At 35.9% G+C, this 17,933-nt stretch overlaps 2 protein-coding genes across 3 annotated transcripts in view; both read left to right on the plus strand.

The window, feature by feature from the left end:
* Positions 1-17,933, plus strand: part of LOC125839527 (serine/threonine-protein kinase STY13) — a 192,157-nt gene that overhangs the window by 92,690 nt on the left and 81,534 nt on the right. The window lies entirely within an intron of this gene.
* On the plus strand, positions 12,242-17,650 carry LOC125839521 (type IV inositol polyphosphate 5-phosphatase 7-like). Of its 2 annotated transcripts, XM_049518506.1 has the most exons (13): positions 12,242-12,796; positions 12,938-13,025; positions 13,591-13,656; positions 13,777-13,867; positions 13,956-14,060; positions 14,152-14,971; positions 15,085-15,278; positions 15,638-15,746; positions 15,855-16,003; positions 16,183-16,438; positions 16,878-16,955; positions 17,045-17,204; positions 17,413-17,650. In XM_049518506.1, the coding sequence occupies exons 1-10, from the start codon at positions 12,767-12,769 to the stop codon at positions 16,403-16,405; spliced, it is 1,875 nt and encodes a 624-aa protein (XP_049374463.1). In that variant the 5' UTR covers positions 12,242-12,766; the 3' UTR covers positions 16,406-16,438; positions 16,878-16,955; positions 17,045-17,204; positions 17,413-17,650. The 2 variants fall into 2 exon arrangements, with proteins under 2 accessions (XP_049374463.1, XP_049374464.1); XM_049518507.1 differs by lacking the exon at positions 17,413-17,650 and having other exon boundaries at positions 16,878-16,954; positions 17,043-17,080.

The following is a 17,933-nucleotide window of genomic DNA, read 5'->3' on the forward strand; positions in this document are numbered from 1 at the left end:
TATGATTTTAATTCTTATGATATAATTTGGCCATGTACTTTTAATAATATTCAATTAATTGAAGTGAAGTGTGCATTTTTATCCTTTGCTTGTTAATTATTCTATATTTAAATTATTTAAGTGTTATGTTAAATTTGTATTATTACTCTATATTCTATATTTAACGGAAACTTATACATAGTTCTACAACAAAATCCAAATATAACATACTTTCTACATATAGAGACCAAAAAACACATTCTATTAACAATTAAACATGCTTAGTTAAATGTCACAAAAATCAAAAATTAATTTTTTTTCATAATTTGTACATAAAGAGACCAAAAAACACATTTTTATTAAAAATTATATATACTTAGTCAAATATCACAAAAATAAAAAAAATAGATTTTTTTAATAACTGAAAAAATTCCAAACACCATTATGTTAGGTGCTAAATATCAAACAAAATTCATTGAACTATCACAACTATAAAAGAATAAGAATTAACGACAAACAAATTCTATAATTAAATCGAAAAAATTGTAACTAATTTTATTTAGTGACAAATTATTACTTAGTTATATTATTATAACATTTTATTAAGTTATGCATAATTTAATGATAGATTAGTGACAAAATTCGTAGAGAATTTTTTTTTTTGGTTGGCTGTAATGTAGTATAATTTTGGCTTTTAATTTAACTAAAAAAATTGACAACTAAGATATCCACTAAACTCAAATTTTGAGAAATCAAAGGAGAACAAAAAAGGACTTTTCTTTTTCCATGCATTAATGATTCACAAAATTTGAGGACCCAAAGGACTTCATGGTAGTGGAAGCTACACCTGGCTAGCTACTCCAATTTTATGTAAGTTTATATTCCTTCCGTCGAATAATATTGATTCATTATTGACTTTATATATTTCTTAAGAAATTATAAATAAAATGATAATTTTATTATATCACCATTTGAATATAATAAATATAATATTTTAAATAATAAGAAAATAATTATAATTAGTGATAAGGATAATTTAGGAACTAAATGTAAAATTTTCCATTGATTTCATAAAGTAAATAAATATTATTAGACATCACTAAATAATATAGTGGAGAATTATTGTTGGACTGTGGAGTATAATTTATTTAGTAATAATATACATATAGTATATAGTATCCTTTTCATTTTTCTGTGACAAGACTTATAGTAATATATTTAATATATTTATGGGTCCTAATCGAACCACTTCCGCCGTCAGCTGAATTTAACTAATTGCTTAAACTTTAGTATATAGTATGATTTTCTGCTTAGTACTGATTAGTTACTTAGGCCCATTAATCATGAAACACATCAAGGATTAATTAGTCCCTCTTTTTCACTATTACAACTTACAAGTATGATTATACATGAATTATGATTAAGTCAACCAGAAAAAGCTTAATTCAATTGTTGGTTAATTATTTATTATTTAGCTCAAAACGGCTAGCCGATTCATATGTACCCGGAAAAGGGAGCGGACGGATATACTATACTAACGGATAAAAATTCACAAATTATCACTTTTTCGCCCTTATAATTAAAAAAAAAACATGATGACTATCATTAAGTTTGAAATTTCACTTTAAGATAATGATATTTTTCAATCTCAAAGTTGGAGAGACGTGGTGTTGTGAACTCAATGGAAACATCTGCTACTATGAATGATAAGGAAGATGAGACTAGTGATATTCACATTGACAAGCGACGTCGGAGTACTAGAAGTGTAATTCCACCTAAAAGGTTGGACAGTTACTTTTGGGCAGGAAGAAAGTCACGTGTGCAAAGCGACGGTTAGTTACGGAAGTTGTATAAAAGTGTGAAAACGTGGGTAGGAAAAAGTAGGCAGTTAAGTATGATTCTGAAAGTTTTCTCCCTCTTCTTCTATCTTCTCAACCCAATTCTAGGCTTCTAGTTTCAGATTTCAAGTGTATTTCCTTGTATCAGTGTACTTACAGTTCCTTTGTTTGTGTCCTGTTATATTGTAATTGTAGTCAGTCAAACATATCAGTTCATATATATATATATATAAGTGTTTGTTTGTATTGTAAAAGTTGAGAGAGTTACTTTGGTGCTTTCGTCCAGAGGTCTCTAATGGAAGAGGACCAAAAACTCAAGTTCCTCGAAGACTCCATACGGGTGGTGAAAGAATCATTCTCGAGTGACATCTCTGAAATTCGATCAATGTTGAAAGAAGTGGTGGGTCATGTGATGGCGCTAGGTTCTCAGAATAGTACTCCTGTAGTGGCAACATCTCGACCACGTCAAACTACTGAAGTTTATGGAGGACATACACAGACACCTCCTACTTTGCGACACAAACCTGCTTCGGTTGAATTAGGACGATTCCATGGAGTGAATCCTGAATCATGGGTCTTCCAAGCAGAGCGCTACTTTGAATTTTATGGAATCACGGAGGATCATAAGTTAACACTAGCATCGTTCTACTTGGATGGTGATGCATTGGAATGGTACAGATGGCTGTTTCGCAATAAACAGTTAGTTAATTGGGAGCATTTCGCTGAGAAACTGCTGGTCCGTTTTCAGAAACGAGATCTAGAGGCACCAGAGGGTCGACTTGCTAAACTTCGGCAGACCACTACGGTGGCTGAATACCAAAGTCGTTTTGAAGCGGTTTCTAATGAGACGATGCATTTTCCAGATCAGGTATTAGCACATTTTTTTACTTCTGGACTGAGACCTGATATTAAAACGGCTGTTTTAATTCGTGAGCCCACAAAATTAAATGAAGCTATACGTTTATCCCATTTATACGAGCAAAAGATCCAACTTGAACGAGGCTCCTTTAAGCCTGCTTTCAGTAAGGCTCCACCACTTCTGCCAACTCCCACTCATCCTTATACAGTCTCAAAGCCCTCCATATCGAATCAGATAGCTTCAGTTTCCCAAACTGCATCAAATCGTCCGCCCATGAGACGCCTTTCCCTTGCAGAGTTACAAAGTAGACGAAAACGTGGTCTTTGTTATTCTTGTGATGAAAAATACTCTCCTGGTCACAAATGTAAGTCACTTCCCCAACTTCTACTGTTATCTGAAGAGTCTGAGGCTGAAGCTACCTTACCAGATCAATTTGTGTCGGATGATGTCTTAGCGGAGGAATTACAATGTTTGGAGGTTCAAGAACAGTCAGCTATTTCATATCATGCTTTATCTGGAGGAAATTCTTCCACTACTCTCCGATTTACTGGTCATGTTAATGGTTCACCGGTACAAGTGCTTGTGGATAATGCTAGTACACATAATTTTATTCAGGCGAGGATGGCAAACTTTCTTCAGTTGGAAACTGAACCAACGCCAAGCTTTTCGGTGGTGGTAGGAAGTGGACAGCGATTACGATGTGAGGGAGTGGCTAAAAAAATTCCATTAACCATACAGGGCAACAAAATAGTGGAAGATCTATACATTTTATCCCTTCATGGTGCTGATATAGTACTCGGGGTTTCGTGGCTTGCAACTTTGGGTCCTGTCCTTACTGATTATGCAAAGAGAATATTTGAATTTACTCTGAATGGTTCTAAGATCTCGTGGAAAGGGGATGCACCTACTGATATGCAACCAGTGCAATTACATAGTCTGAGAAGAATGGCTGCTACAGATGCAATTTCCTCATATTTTCATCTACAATTGGTATCTGATTCGAAACCTTCATGTACTCTCCCCTCTGAATTAGCAATGGTGCTCAATACATATGAAGATGTCTTTCAAAAACCTCTAGGTTTGCCTCCTTCACGAAGTCAGGACCATACAATCCATCTAGTACCAGGTGCAGGACCGGTTAATGTGAAACCATATCGATATCCTTATTTTCAAAAGCAGGTTATGGAGCAGTTAGTGTCTGAAATGCTAAAAGAAGGAACAATCAGAACAAGTACTAGTCCATTTTCCTCTCCAGTATTGCTGGTTCGAAAAAAAGATGGCACGTGGAGGTTTTGTGTTGACTATCGTGCATTAAATGCAATCACAATTCGTGATAGATTTCCAATTCCTACAATTGATGAACTTTTTGATGAATTGAATGGTGCTCGCTATTTTTCCAAGTTGGATTTATTGTCTGGATATCATCAAATTAGGGTCCGTCCGGAGGATGTCCCTAAGACGGCATTTCGCACTCATGATGGACATTATGAATTTCTCGTCATGCCATTTGGCCTTACAAATGCACCATCTACATTTCAAGCAACTATGAATGAGATATTCAGACCTTACTTGCGTCGATATGTCCTGGTATTCTTTGATGACATTTTGATATATAGTCCTACTTGGACTGATCACTTGGAACATTTGGTCTCGGTTCTTCAATTATTGCGTCAATATCAACTGGTGGCCAAGCGGTCCAAATGCTTATTTGGACAGGAATCAGTGGACTATTTGGGACATATTATTTCATCTCAAGGATTATCTGTCGATCCAGGAAAAGTGGAATCCATCCAGCAATGGGCACCACCTCGTACAGTGAAAGAAGTGCGGAGTTTTCTCGGCCTTGCAGGCTACTACCGACGATTTATCCATCATTATGCTTCCATAGCAAGTTCAATTACTGATTTGCTAAAGAAAGAAGTTTTTCGATGGACACCAGAAGCTCAAATTGCATTTGAAACTTTGAAGACTAAATTGGGTTCCACTCCAGTATTGGCATTACCAGATTTCAATCAAGAATTTCAAGTAGAGACTGACGCTTCGGGGAAAGGAATTGGTGCCATTCTATCTCAAAAAGGGCACCCCATCGCTTATTTTAGTCAGAAATTGAATGCAAGGATGCAACGGGCTTCAACATATCATTGTGAGATGTTTGCGATTACTCAAGCTGTGAGTAAATGGAGGCAATATCTTCTTGGTAGAAGGTTTACAATACTAACAGATCAGCAGTCTTTGAAGAACCTCACTAATCAAACCATCCAAACTCCTGAGCAACAAAAATGGCTCACTAAACTAGTGGGTTATGATTTTCATATCATATACAGGCCTGGGAAACAAAATTCAGCCGCTGATGCCCTCTCTCGTAATTTAGATGCTTCTTTTATGGCCATTTCTGCCAGGACCTTTAATCTAGAACAAGAATTGAAATCCTTGAATCAATCACATCCAGAACTATTGGCTATTCAGCAAGCTCTACAAAAAGATCCGGAGACTCACATGGATTTCCAATTCAAGGATGGGTTGTTATTTTTTAAAGGCAGGCTTGTGATTCCATCAGATGCACCACTACGACACAAGCTAATGTTTGAATTCCATGCCACGAATATCGGAGGACATGCTGGTGTGGCAAGAACATACCATCGATTGGCTTCAAATTTTTATTGGCGACAGATGTGCAAGGATGTGAAATCATTTGTTACAACTTGTCAGATATGTCAACAGATGAAAGACACAAACTTGCATCCAGCAAGTTTATTGCAGCCTCTTCCTATACCAGATCAAGTCTTTGAAGATATCGCAATGGATTTTATCACTTGCCTTCCAAGTTCCAAAGGGAAAACTACTATCCTTACCGTGGTGGATCGACTGACCAAATATGGTCATTTTATTCCCTTACCTTCCACATTCTCTACTCAACTGGTAGCTGAAGCATTCGTAGTTGGTGTAATTCGCCTTCACGGCCCTCCTCGCACTATTGTCACTGATCGTGACCCACGATTCCTCCATTCTTTTTGGCAAGAAATAAATCGTTTGCAGGGTTCAACATTGGCTATGAGTACTGCATATCATCCTCAAACTGATGGACAGTCCGAAGCTCTAAATAAATGTCTTGAACAATATCTTCGTTGTTATGTTGCTGATGCTCCAACCAAGTGGGTAACCATGCTGCCTTGGGCTGAATTCTGGTACAATACTTCGTACCAAACATCAGCTGGAATGACACCGTTTAAAGCGTTGTATGGACGAGAACCCCCAACTATCGCTCGATATATTTTGGGGAACACTGCTAGTGAATTGGTGGAGGCCTACTTCATTCAGCGTGATGCAGTTCTAGAGTTGTTGAAAAATAATTTGCTCAAAGCTCAAACAAAGATGAAGATGTTTGCAGATAAACATCGTACTGATTTAGTATTTACAGTGGGTGATTGGGTTTTCGTAAAATTGAAACCGTACCGACAACTTTCTATGCGACTGCAAAAGGGACATAAGCTTGGACGACGATACTTTGGTCCTTTCAAGGTCATCAAACGCATTGGAGAGGTGGCATATAAATTGGAGTTACCGGTCGAGGCCAAGATACATCCTGTGTTTCATGTTTCAGTACTTAAGCGTTGCTTGGGGGAGCCTATCCAACAGGTAACACCATTGCAGCTCCAAGATTGTCCTGACCAGACTGCGATAGATGACTTCAACCTTGAGGACAAGGTCGATTTTCAGCGCGGGAGTAATGTTGTGAACTCAATGGAAACATCTGCTACTATGAATGATAAGGAAGATGAGACTAGTGATATTCACATTGACAAGCGACGTCGGAGTACTAGAAGTGTAATTCCACCTAAAAGGTTGGACAGTTACTTTTGGGCAGGAAGAAAGTCACGTGTGCAAAGCGACGGTTAGTTACGAAAGTTGTATAAAAGTGTGAAAACGTGGGTAGGAAAAAGTAGGCAGTTAAGTATGATTCTGAAAGTTTTCTCCCTCTTCTTCTATCTTCTCAACCCAATTCTAGGCTTCTAGTTTCAGATTTCAAGTGTATTTCCTTGTATCAGTGTACTTACAGTTCCTTTGTTTGTGTCCTGTTATATTGTAATTGTAGTCAGTCAAACATATCAGTTCATATATATATATATATAAGTGTTTGTTTGTATTGTAAAAGTTGAGAGAGTTACTTTGGTGCTTTCATCCAGAGGTCTCTAATGGAAGAGGACCAAAAACTCAAGTTCCTCGAAGACTCCATACGGGTGGTGAAAGAATCATTCTCGAGTGACATCTCTGAAATTCGATCAATGTTGAAAGAAGTGGTGGGTCATGTGATGGCGCTAGGTTCTCAGAATAGTACTCCTGTAGTGGCAACATCTCGACCACGTCAAACTACTGAAGTTTATGGAGGACATACACAGACACCTCCTACTTTGCGACACAAACCTGCTTCGGTTGAATTAGGACGATTCCATGGAGTGAATCCTGAATCATGGGTCTTCCAAGCAGAGCGCTACTTTGAATTTTATGGAATCACGGAGGATCATAAGTTAACACTAGCATCGTTCTACTTGGATGGTGATGCATTGGAATGGTACAGATGGCTGTTTCGCAATAAACAGTTAGTTAATTGGGAGCATTTCGCTGAGAAACTGCTGGTCCGTTTTCAGAAACGAGATCTAGAGGCACCAGAGGGTCGACTTGCTAAACTTCGGCAGACCACTACGGTGGCTGAATACCAAAGTCGTTTTGAAGCGGTTTCTAATGAGACGATGCATTTTCCAGATCAGGTATTAGCACATTTTTTTACTTTTGGACTGAGACCTGATATTAAAACGGCTGTTTTAATTCGTGAGCCCACAAAATTAAATGAAGCTATACGTTTATCCCATTTATACGAGCAAAAGATCCAACTTGAACGAGGCTCCTTTAAGCCTGCTTTCAGTAAGGCTCCACCACTTCTGCCAACTCCCACTCATCCTTATACAGTCTCAAAGCCCTCCATATCGAATCAGATAGCTTCAGTTTCCCAAACTGCATCAAATCGTCCGCCCATGAGACGCCTTTCCCTTGCAGAGTTACAAAGTAGACGAAAACGTGGTCTTTGTTATTCTTGTGATGAAAAATACTCTCCTGGTCACAAATGTAAGTCACTTCCCCAACTTCTACTGTTATCTGAAGAGTCTGAGGCTGAAGCTACCTTACCAGATCAATTTGTGTCGGATGATGTCTTAGCGGAGGAATTACAATGTTTGGAGGTTCAAGAACAGTCAGCTATTTCATATCATGCTTTATCTGGAGGAAATTCTTCCACTACTCTCCGATTTACTGGTCATGTTAATGGTTCACCGGTACAAGTGCTTGTGGATAATGCTAGTACACATAATTTTATTCAGGCGAGGATGGCAAACTTTCTTCAGTTGGAAACTGAACCAACGCCAAGCTTTTCGGTGGTGGTAGGAAGTGGACAGCGATTACGATGTGAGGGAGTGGCTAAAAAAATTCCATTAACCATACAGGGCAACAAAATAGTGGAAGATCTATACATTTTATCCCTTCATGGTGCTGATATAGTACTCGGGGTTTCGTGGCTTGCAACTTTGGGTCCTGTCCTTACTGATTATGCAAAGAGAATATTTGAATTTACTCTGAATGGTTCTAAGATCTCGTGGAAAGGGGATGCACCTACTGATATGCAACCAGTGCAATTACATAGTCTGAGAAGAATGGCTGCTACAGATGCAATTTCCTCATATTTTCATCTACAATTGGTATCTGATTCGAAACCTTCATGTACTCTCCCCTCTGAATTAGCAATGGTGCTCAATACATATGAAGATGTCTTTCAAAAACCTCTAGGTTTGCCTCCTTCACGAAGTCAGGACCATACAATCCATCTAGTACCAGGTGCAGGACCGGTTAATGTGAAACCATATCGATATCCTTATTTTCAAAAGCAGGTTATGGAGCAGTTAGTGTCTGAAATGCTAAAAGAAGGAACAATCAGAACAAGTACTAGTCCATTTTCCTCTCCAGTATTGCTGGTTCGAAAAAAAGATGGCACGTGGAGGTTTTGTGTTGACTATCGTGCATTAAATGCAATCACAATTCGTGATAGATTTCCAATTCCTACAATTGATGAACTTTTTGATGAATTGAATGGTGCTCGCTATTTTTCCAAGTTGGATTTATTGTCTGGATATCATCAAATTAGGGTCCGTCCGGAGGATGTCCCTAAGACGGCATTTCGCACTCATGATGGACATTATGAATTTCTCGTCATGCCATTTGGCCTTACAAATGCACCATCTACATTTCAAGCAACTATGAATGAGATATTCAGACCTTACTTGCGTCGATATGTCCTGGTATTCTTTGATGACATTTTGATATATAGTCCTACTTGGACTGATCACTTGGAACATTTGGTCTCGGTTCTTCAATTATTGCGTCAATATCAACTGGTGGCCAAGCGGTCCAAATGCTTATTTGGACAGGAATCAGTGGACTATTTGGGACATATTATTTCATCTCAAGGATTATCTGTTGATAAGAGTAAGCGTTTGGATGCAATTGAACTACAAGTATCTATAGTCAAATAATACAATCAAATATCTTCATAACAACACCATTTGTCGCTATAATTTTTAAATACTACTATAACCAAAATGTCATAAAAACATAACATGAAATATCAATTTTAGAGAAAACATAATTGTTATAAAGAGGTCTACAATATCGTCTGATATTCACACTTACAATTAAAAAACATAATTTTAAATGTTGTTATTGTTTCCTTCAATAGTATAGGCAGACATATGTAGTACCACTATGAAACTGATCCCTTCTTCCTAAATGCAAAGAAAAAAAATAAAGAAATTGGGAATTAAATAAATTAATTTGAGAAACCCCTTTAATATGATCAGTCACATTCCTAAAGAGGAAGCTATAAATCCATAATAATTATTTTTTACCAGTCAAAATTTTTATTAGGGTAGGAACCCTACGAAACTTGGCGGCTTATATGCAATGAAAAAAAAAAATAGGACCACAACATCCTAAATTCGGGCACCATGCCTATTTTGAGCCTCAAACTTAATTTTTATTTTTAGAAAAAAAAAAATTCATTAAAATTGATCGATACTCTTATTTTAAATGAAGAAATTTGAATATTTATAATCTCCGTTCATCTTTTCCTATGATTGAATCTAATTTAGGATCAAATTTGGTCAAAGGAATCCTAATGTTCACTTCACTTATTAATATGAAGTAATTGCATGTTTTTTCTTTTAAATAAATGGATTTTTTATTTTTACACCTAGAAATTAAACTCATGTCTATTGAAGTATTAGTTTTTTAAGAGTTGGAGGGCATAATTTGTGCAATATTATAATGTAAAAATAAGTTTATATCTTATGAATAGATTATTTGCCTTAAGAGATAGAAATTAAAGATTTACCTAAAATAAGGGCAAAAGTGCAAATGTATCAAGATCACAAGGAAAGTAAGAGAATAGTAATTAGAATTTCCTCCCAAATTTATATTAAGAATCAGTCTAATAATTAAATGACAATTATCTTTTCAGAAATATTTTCTTAAAATTAGGTTTTTAAAAAATAAATTAGTTATTTTGATCATAGATTTTGAAGTTGAAGCTTGAGTTTTTTAAGTGATTTTTGGAATTTGATTGTGTTTGGACATGCATTTTATTTGAAAAAAAATAATATTTTGGGAGTGAAAGTCTCAAATATCCAAAAACTTATGTAAGCTAATTTTTGGGGATTTGATAATATTTGATGATCATATTTTTATGATCTGCTCAGATTTTATGGTTAAATAAATTTTTAAAGATAAATCTTTAAAATTTGATCCAAAATCTGATCAAACACTAATTATATATTTATAGTTGAGAAATTAGAATTGATTTAAAAGATATGAAAGTAATAAAAAGAAATTAAAATGGATAATTTTTTGTTGCACATGACTATTGACTTGCCATCTGATATTTTACCTCAAATCTTTTTTTTTCTCTCCTCACTTTTATATGATACACATAGCATTATTGGGCAAATGGTAATCGACCCATTATATTGTGAAACATCATTTAAAAATATTCCACATTATACTATGTTCGTGATAGTTATCAGAAAGTTGTGGTGATTAGGGGGAAGTCTCGGAAGGTATATGAGTGACGAATACTGTTTCAATTCATTTTCATTGTGTGAAAATCTCAATTTGTTAGTGTCGAGGGCACTATTCATTTTAGAAGTGGTTCGATCATGAAATTACTTTGTGGATACTGAATAGAGGACCAAATTGATGACTGATATGCTCTGTGTCTTTAACTATAAAATTATGAATAATAATTTTTCTTCACTTCCATGCATCCTATCGACTCATACTTTACTAACTAAAATTATAAATTAGTGCTTGTAACCAAAAAGAGTCATTAGACATTAATTTGTTATTTACTATCTGCATTGATTTCACACCATATTCTTGCACTCCAAATCCTCTATCCATTTTTGTTGTAGTTATTTAGCAACAATTGATTTGTTAATTTGTTATTTACTATCTGCATTGATTCACACACTTCATTATACCCCTAAAAAAAGTTAACTAAGATGATGTTATCCTAATATAACGTTTTTTATAAACAAAAGAAAGAAAAGAGTACTAAATCCCAGAAAGCCTGTAAGACAAGCATTCCTTTATTCACAAACAATTGACTACTCCTTCTTCCCTAAAACATTCCTTCCATATAATAAGAACAAAGCCCAAGAAAAAGAAAGAAAACAAAAAGCAAACAGATTTAATGGAAACAAATAAATAAATAGATTTTTTTTTAACAAAAAGCAACCAAGTGTACAACATATTAATTAATGAAGTAGGTTGAGGTTCAATTTCTAGCAAAAACAAAAAACGTTGGGTAATTTCTTTTCATTTGTTCAATTGTTCTGTCAATGTATGTGCAAGCATGTAAGTGATACGTGATATTTTGTACCTATTGGCTCGAACACTACGATTATTAGAAAAAAAGGGGGTGGGAAACATATAGTTGTAATGTTTGTGATAAAGACCAACATGAATTGTGATGCAGTTGTGGAACAACTTCACCCTTAAGCAGATGTTTCTCATATTCGAGCTGTGGATATGGAGAAATTCTTGTTGGGAACGCCACTTCGAAATGAATTCTACAATGCACAATTCAGATTTAGTCGAACCTCCAATGTGAAACATCGGGTAGGGAAAAAAATGTATTTCATAAAGAATAGTGCTACAATTACTGCAGCAACAACATCACATTGTGCCTTTATCTTTAGTTGCCTTTATTTTTATAAAACTTTAATTTTGTAAGACCAAAGAAATTTTGTTTCTAAAGAAGGGGTAGTTTTAGTCTAACCAAATCTTGCACCCTCCCACCTGTTGCTGACCAATTGGAGCACATCTTTAGTGCAATTGACCAAGTCGTTTTATTCACAAAATCACATCAAAACGACATATGTCATTGGGTTTTGGGGTTAAAGAAAACAAAAAACAAACAAAAAAAAAAAACAAGAAATTTATAAAGCAAGAAATCAGTCTTTCTCTTGTTTGTGTGCACTTTATTCTGTTCAAATTCTTTACTTTGCTGGTTACTAAGAAAGAAGAGAAGGACCCCCTTTTGCTTTCTCTCTCTCATTCTTTTTCTTTCTTTAATTTTCATATCTATTTTTGGCCTACATTGTCTTGTGCTTAACTTAAAGTAGTGTAGTTGTCTCTTGTTTCAAGTCCCCCTTTTTCTTTCTTCTATATAGTGTTTAAATCTTTGGGTAAAAAATAATAATACCCATATATCACAAGAGTGATTTTGAACAAGAAAGGAACAATCTTTATGCTTTTTAAGAGATACCCAAGATTGAACTTCTCTTAGTGCTCCATTTGCAATTTGGTCTATTTGGGTGTTGGATTTTTGGTTTATATTTCAAAGAAGAAGAAGAAGAAGAAAGAGTGATTCTTGATAAAGTTTTGAGCTTTATTGATTTTTGATTCTTTATTTGTATGATTGTGAGTATTATAAGTTGGAACTTGTGGGAAGTATAGAAAGAAGGGTGCATGAAGGAATAGTGAAAAAATGAGAGATGAAAATTCCAAAAAGAGCAAGGTGAATACATACGTTGTCTTAAGCTTCTTTCCTTTTTGTTCTCATTTCTTGGAAATTGTAATTTTTGTTTTTTTTAGGAATTTCTATTTTTTGCATTTCTACAAGTGTTTATTTTGCTGACATTTTGTTTGATTGCTGAAGCTCTCCTGGTCAAAGAAACTTGTCAGAAAATGGTTCAATATTAAGGGAAAAACTGAAGAATTCCAGTCTGATGAAGTTGTTTATGGAGGTAGGAATCTAATTTCCTCTGTTTTTTTGCTTGAAAAAAAAAAGGAGAAACTTTTTCTCTGGCTGTTTTGGTGAATTGGGGTTTTCTTGAAATTATGAGCTCTTGAATTATCCGTCTCCGCAAGGTCTGCGTACATTCTACCCTTCCGAGACCTTACTTGTGGGATTTCACCAGATATGTTGGTGTTGTTGTTGTTGTATGGGTAGATGGGAGATCTCATAATTTGTCTTTGATGTCTCTGGTGACTGGTGAATGTTTTTGTATAATGATATGAAATTACAAGGGTAATAGTAAAATTTCTAGAAGACACTGAAATTCTATAATTGAAGGAAATGCCCGAATTTTCGAATTCGAGGATCAGTAGAATAAGTCTTGTTTTCTCTATCTATTACTGAATTTGATGGCTACATTTCCTAATTAGTTTCTCAAAATGCCACCAAGATAAAGTTAAAACTAATCATTTCTATTTCTGCTAGTAATATTGATGAAGTTTGGTTGATTTTTACCAACTTTACCTACCCTTCAACTGTGAATTGAAGCATAAATGAATGTCCTCATTTTTTAGGTGGCGATGAGTGGAGAACGAGCATCTCGGAGAGGGAGCATTGCACGATTAAGAAAACTAAAACAGGTTAGTGACAGGGTACTAGTGAATGTAAATGAATACAATTCCCAGTTTAGCATATGTATAAGTCTGTTCTTCACTGATTGTTAAGCTAATTCATATCACCTTGCCTTCTCAAATAAGTAGAAAAATCAAATTCTTCACGGAGTATGGAACGTCCTCGACGAGGAAGAGCTGATCTTGATCACCCTCAGATTATAAATGTACACAACTACAGGTTTGTACTCTTCATAAATCTCTCTGTCTTTCTAGACTGTTCCTTTTTTGGGGGGTAAAAGCATGATTGTGTTTCCTTCTTGGCACAGCGTTTTCGTTGCTACATGGAACGTGGGTGGAAAATCACCATCCAGTAATTTGAATCTAGATGACTGGCTTCATTCAGCACCACCTGCAGATATCTATGTACTTGGGTATGAATTTTAAGATTTGTCATTATGTATTCCTTACAGATTTTGTCCTTTATAGTAGCTGATTGAAACAAAATTTGATTTTTATGATCAGATTTCAAGAAATAGTTCCTCTAAATGCTGGTAACATCCTTGGAGCTGAAGACAATGGACCTGCAAAAAAATGGCTATCTTTGATCCGAAAGACACTTAATAATGGTCCTGGTAGTAGTGGAGGTAGTAGTGGCTGTTATACTCCTTCTCCTGTCCCAGATCCAATTGCTGAATGGAATGCTGATTTCGAGGGGTCAGGTAGACGCAAGGCATCCTTATTTCCTCGTCGGTCATTCCAGACTCCCCAATGTTGGAGAATGGAAAATGATCCATCCATCTCACAACCTCGCCTTGATAGACGATACAGTGTGTGCGATAGAGTAATTTCTGGACACAGACAGAGTGATTTTGATCCAAACATAAGATGGGGGCACAGGCCTAGTGACTATGGTCACAGGCCAAGTGACTATTCTTCTGGTTACCGGCCAAGTGATTATTCATCTAGTCACAGGCCGAGCGACTATTCGTCTGGTCACAGACCAAGTGACTATTCCTCTGGTCACAGGCCAAGTGATTATTCATCTGCTCATAGGCCAAGTGACTATTCTTGGGGACAGAGGCCAAGTGATTTCTCCAGATGGGGTTCTTCAGATGATGATTATGGTCCTGGAGATTCACCAAGTACTGTTTTGTTTTCACCTGTGACCGGTGCAGAAGACGGTAATAGAATGCCTAGAAACTCAAGATACTGTTTGGTAGCCAGTAAACAGATGGTTGGCATTTTTCTTACTGTATGGGTACGAAGTGAATTGAGGGAACATGTCCGGAATATGAAAGTATCATGTGTTGGCAGAGGGTTGATGGGCTATCTTGGAAATAAGGTAATTTTAAATGGGAAATTTTGGTCTTTTTTGGCTGAATTAAGTGGTTATACTTATTGTTAATGATATGGAAAAGCATACATAACATGTTATTCCATTACTTGGATTTGCAGGGTTCTATTTCAGTAAGTATGATGTTGCATCAGACAAGCTTTTGCTTTGTGTGCACTCACCTAACCTCTGGTCAGAAAGAGGGTGACGAGTTACGCAGAAATGCAGATTTTATGGAGATCATAAAGAAAACAAGGTTTCCGCGAGTAAATGGTGTGGATGAAGAGAAGGTCCCTGAAAATATCCTTGAACACGAGTAAGATCACTTTTTACTTTATAGATCCTTCATTGCTATCTACGTTACTCGGACTCTCCAAAAATGCTTCTGCACCCGTGTCGGATCCTCTAAAATGTACTACATTTTGAGGATCCAATATGCCTCGTGAGGTATTTTTGGAGAGTCCAAGCAACATAGCTGATTTTGAACACAAGCTCATGAAAGTGGGAAAATGGAATGAAGAAAGTTTAATACAATTAGTTCTGTAAAACTATTACTAACCAATTCTCCTGTTTTACTGTGGCATTGAATGATATGATCAATTTTGACGGTCCGCTTCATTTCATCTGACATATGAAAATATTTACGTTCTCTAACAATTATCCTTATTTTTTTAGCCGAGTTATTTGGCTAGGGGATCTGAATTATCGAATTGCACTCTCGTACCGTTCTGCCAAAGCACTTGTTGAGATGCAAAATTGGAGAGCTTTGTTGGAAAAGGACCAGGTATTTTCACAATCTGAGTAGAATTTTTATCCATTCTCTTTGTTAAAATCAGTTTGGAACTCATCATATGACAATGTTGGACTGATCTTGTTTGATTTTCCTTGACAGCTGCGCATAGAACAGAGACAAGGTCGGGTTTTTGTGGGATGGAAAGAAGGAAAGATATATTTCCCACCGACATATAAATATTCAAGGAATTCAGATAGGTATGCAGGAGATGACATGCACCCGAAAGAGAAACGACGAACACCTGCATGGTACATGCTTTTCCTTTAAAGTGTCAAACATCATTCTTGAAATCTCAAAATAGCTCATATCAAGAAGTCTAAAGATAAATAAACAAATTAAATGATAATGCATTCCTTATCGATAAAATGTTTAGTTTAGTTATCGAGACTAGAACTGATTACTGATCTTTTCCTTTTCGTATTTGAAGGTGTGATCGGATATTGTGGCACGGAGGTGGTCTTCAACAATTATCTTATGTTCGTGGGGAGTCTAGATTTTCAGATCATAGACCCGTTTCCAGTGTGTTTTGGGCTGAAGTGGAGTCGGTCCCAAGTAGATTGAGGAAAAGTATGAGTTGTTCAAGCTCGAGAATCGAGGTGGAGGAGCTGTTGCCATATTCTCATGGCTATACAGAGCTCTGCTTCTTTTGAAGGAGAACGGAGGATACCAAACCTCAGCTTTTGGTATGCTCCCTATATCTTGACTGCTTTTATTTATTTGGATGTTGTTATCTATATCTCTACATGAAATTATCGATTTGGTGAACACAACTTTTTCTCCTTTTGATTACATTTGATGCATGACGCGACTTATTAGAAGAAAGAAAAGCTCAATTCTTTTTCCCGAACTTCTTAAATGAATCTTTTATCACTTTGTGAAGAAAGTTGAATTATGCACTTATCATCACCAGGCATGAAATGTTTGTCTGTTCTAAAAAATGCAGATTCTTCATAGGATTCTTCTTCAATAACAAATTCATTTCTTGTTTTTAGCACTCAGTATTTCTACATTGGCCTTAGACATTGTGTCCCTTGGTCTCTCTCTGGAATTGTTTTAACCTCTGATTTTTCGTCCGAACCTACTACTGAGTGGTCCTTATCTTGTTTCTCTTTTGGTCCCCAGATTCAGGCGGGAACCACTTTGACGAAACTCAAACCTGAAGAACGCTTGGGACCGTTCTTATCCCACTAACTGAAAAAGGTTACTCCTCCTCCTCTTTATCCTTTTCTTGATTCTGCAGGTTTCACCTTCACTTTTCTAAAAAATCTCCATCCTCTTTCTTTGACCAGGTGTATATTCAAAATTTTGATGACTAACTTTAACTTGAATCGACGAGGATTATATATACATTTCCGTAACACTTAGGAGAGCATAACTCGACTTGTTAATTACCAAACTCCCCGCGGCAATGTCTATCTTTTGGCGTAGTTATCATCCTTTTTCTATAAGGTAATGTTACTTTTCTTCAGTTTTACATGTCTAGACAAACCTTAGCTATACTTATGTCATAGTTCCTTTTTCATAACTACTTTGATTTGATACACATGTTCAACCTCTCTACCTTCATGAGGTAGAGGTAAGGTTTGCGTACACTCTACTCTCCTCAGACCTAGGGATTATACTGAATATGTTGTCGTTGTTGTCAATGTATTTGCAGGATGAAGTAAAGACCAAAAGAGTAATGCCAAGTGGGGAAATGACAATGATTTTTGTGTCAAAGATTCTTTTATTTAAGTAGTTAGAAATAGGAGAGATTCAATGACTAGAAGAGCATGAGTGAAAAATAATCATGGTTTTTTGAGTTTTTGTTATTTTTTGTTTTTAATGATTCTGATCATCTGATGTATACTCAATTGCAAACATGATACTAGTAACTAAAAAAATATTTATTTATTGAAAACCTCTCTACCTTACTGTTTTTAGCCAATGATTTACCTGAAAAGTACTACTTATTTTTTTCTTGGTTAACTCATTGTATTGGGCTTTGTCTATTTTTTTTCTTTCTTTCTTTAGAATTAAAGATAAAGTAGACAAGTTTACAGAGATAACAGGTAAAGTCATACTATTTGATTCAGAATCACTTTATTCTTGGAAGGATACACTTCACATTATTCTCTTTTATTGTCTCTAGTGGTACAAAATAATACCACTAGCTGTGACTAACCAAGGACCCCCTTA

Source organism: Solanum verrucosum, unplaced genomic scaffold, assembly GCF_900185275.1.
Source record: "Solanum verrucosum unplaced genomic scaffold, falcon-dt-bn FXZP01000306.1, whole genome shotgun sequence".
NCBI lineage: Eukaryota > Viridiplantae > Streptophyta > Magnoliopsida > Solanales > Solanaceae > Solanum > Solanum verrucosum.

What these genes read in the sequence shown, in the direction of transcription:
- LOC125839521 (XM_049518506.1), top strand. Translation starts at nt 12,767, where the DNA reads ATGAGAGATGAAAATTCCAAAAAGAGCAAG. An exon ending in TGATGAAGTTGTTTATGGAG is followed by an intron (nt 13,026 to 13,590) that starts GTAGGAATCTAA and finishes CTCATTTTTTAG; the next exon opens with GTGGCGATGAGTGGAGAACG. An exon ending in TGGGCTATCTTGGAAATAAG is followed by an intron (nt 14,972 to 15,084) that starts GTAATTTTAAAT and finishes TTGGATTTGCAG; the next exon opens with GGTTCTATTTCAGTAAGTAT.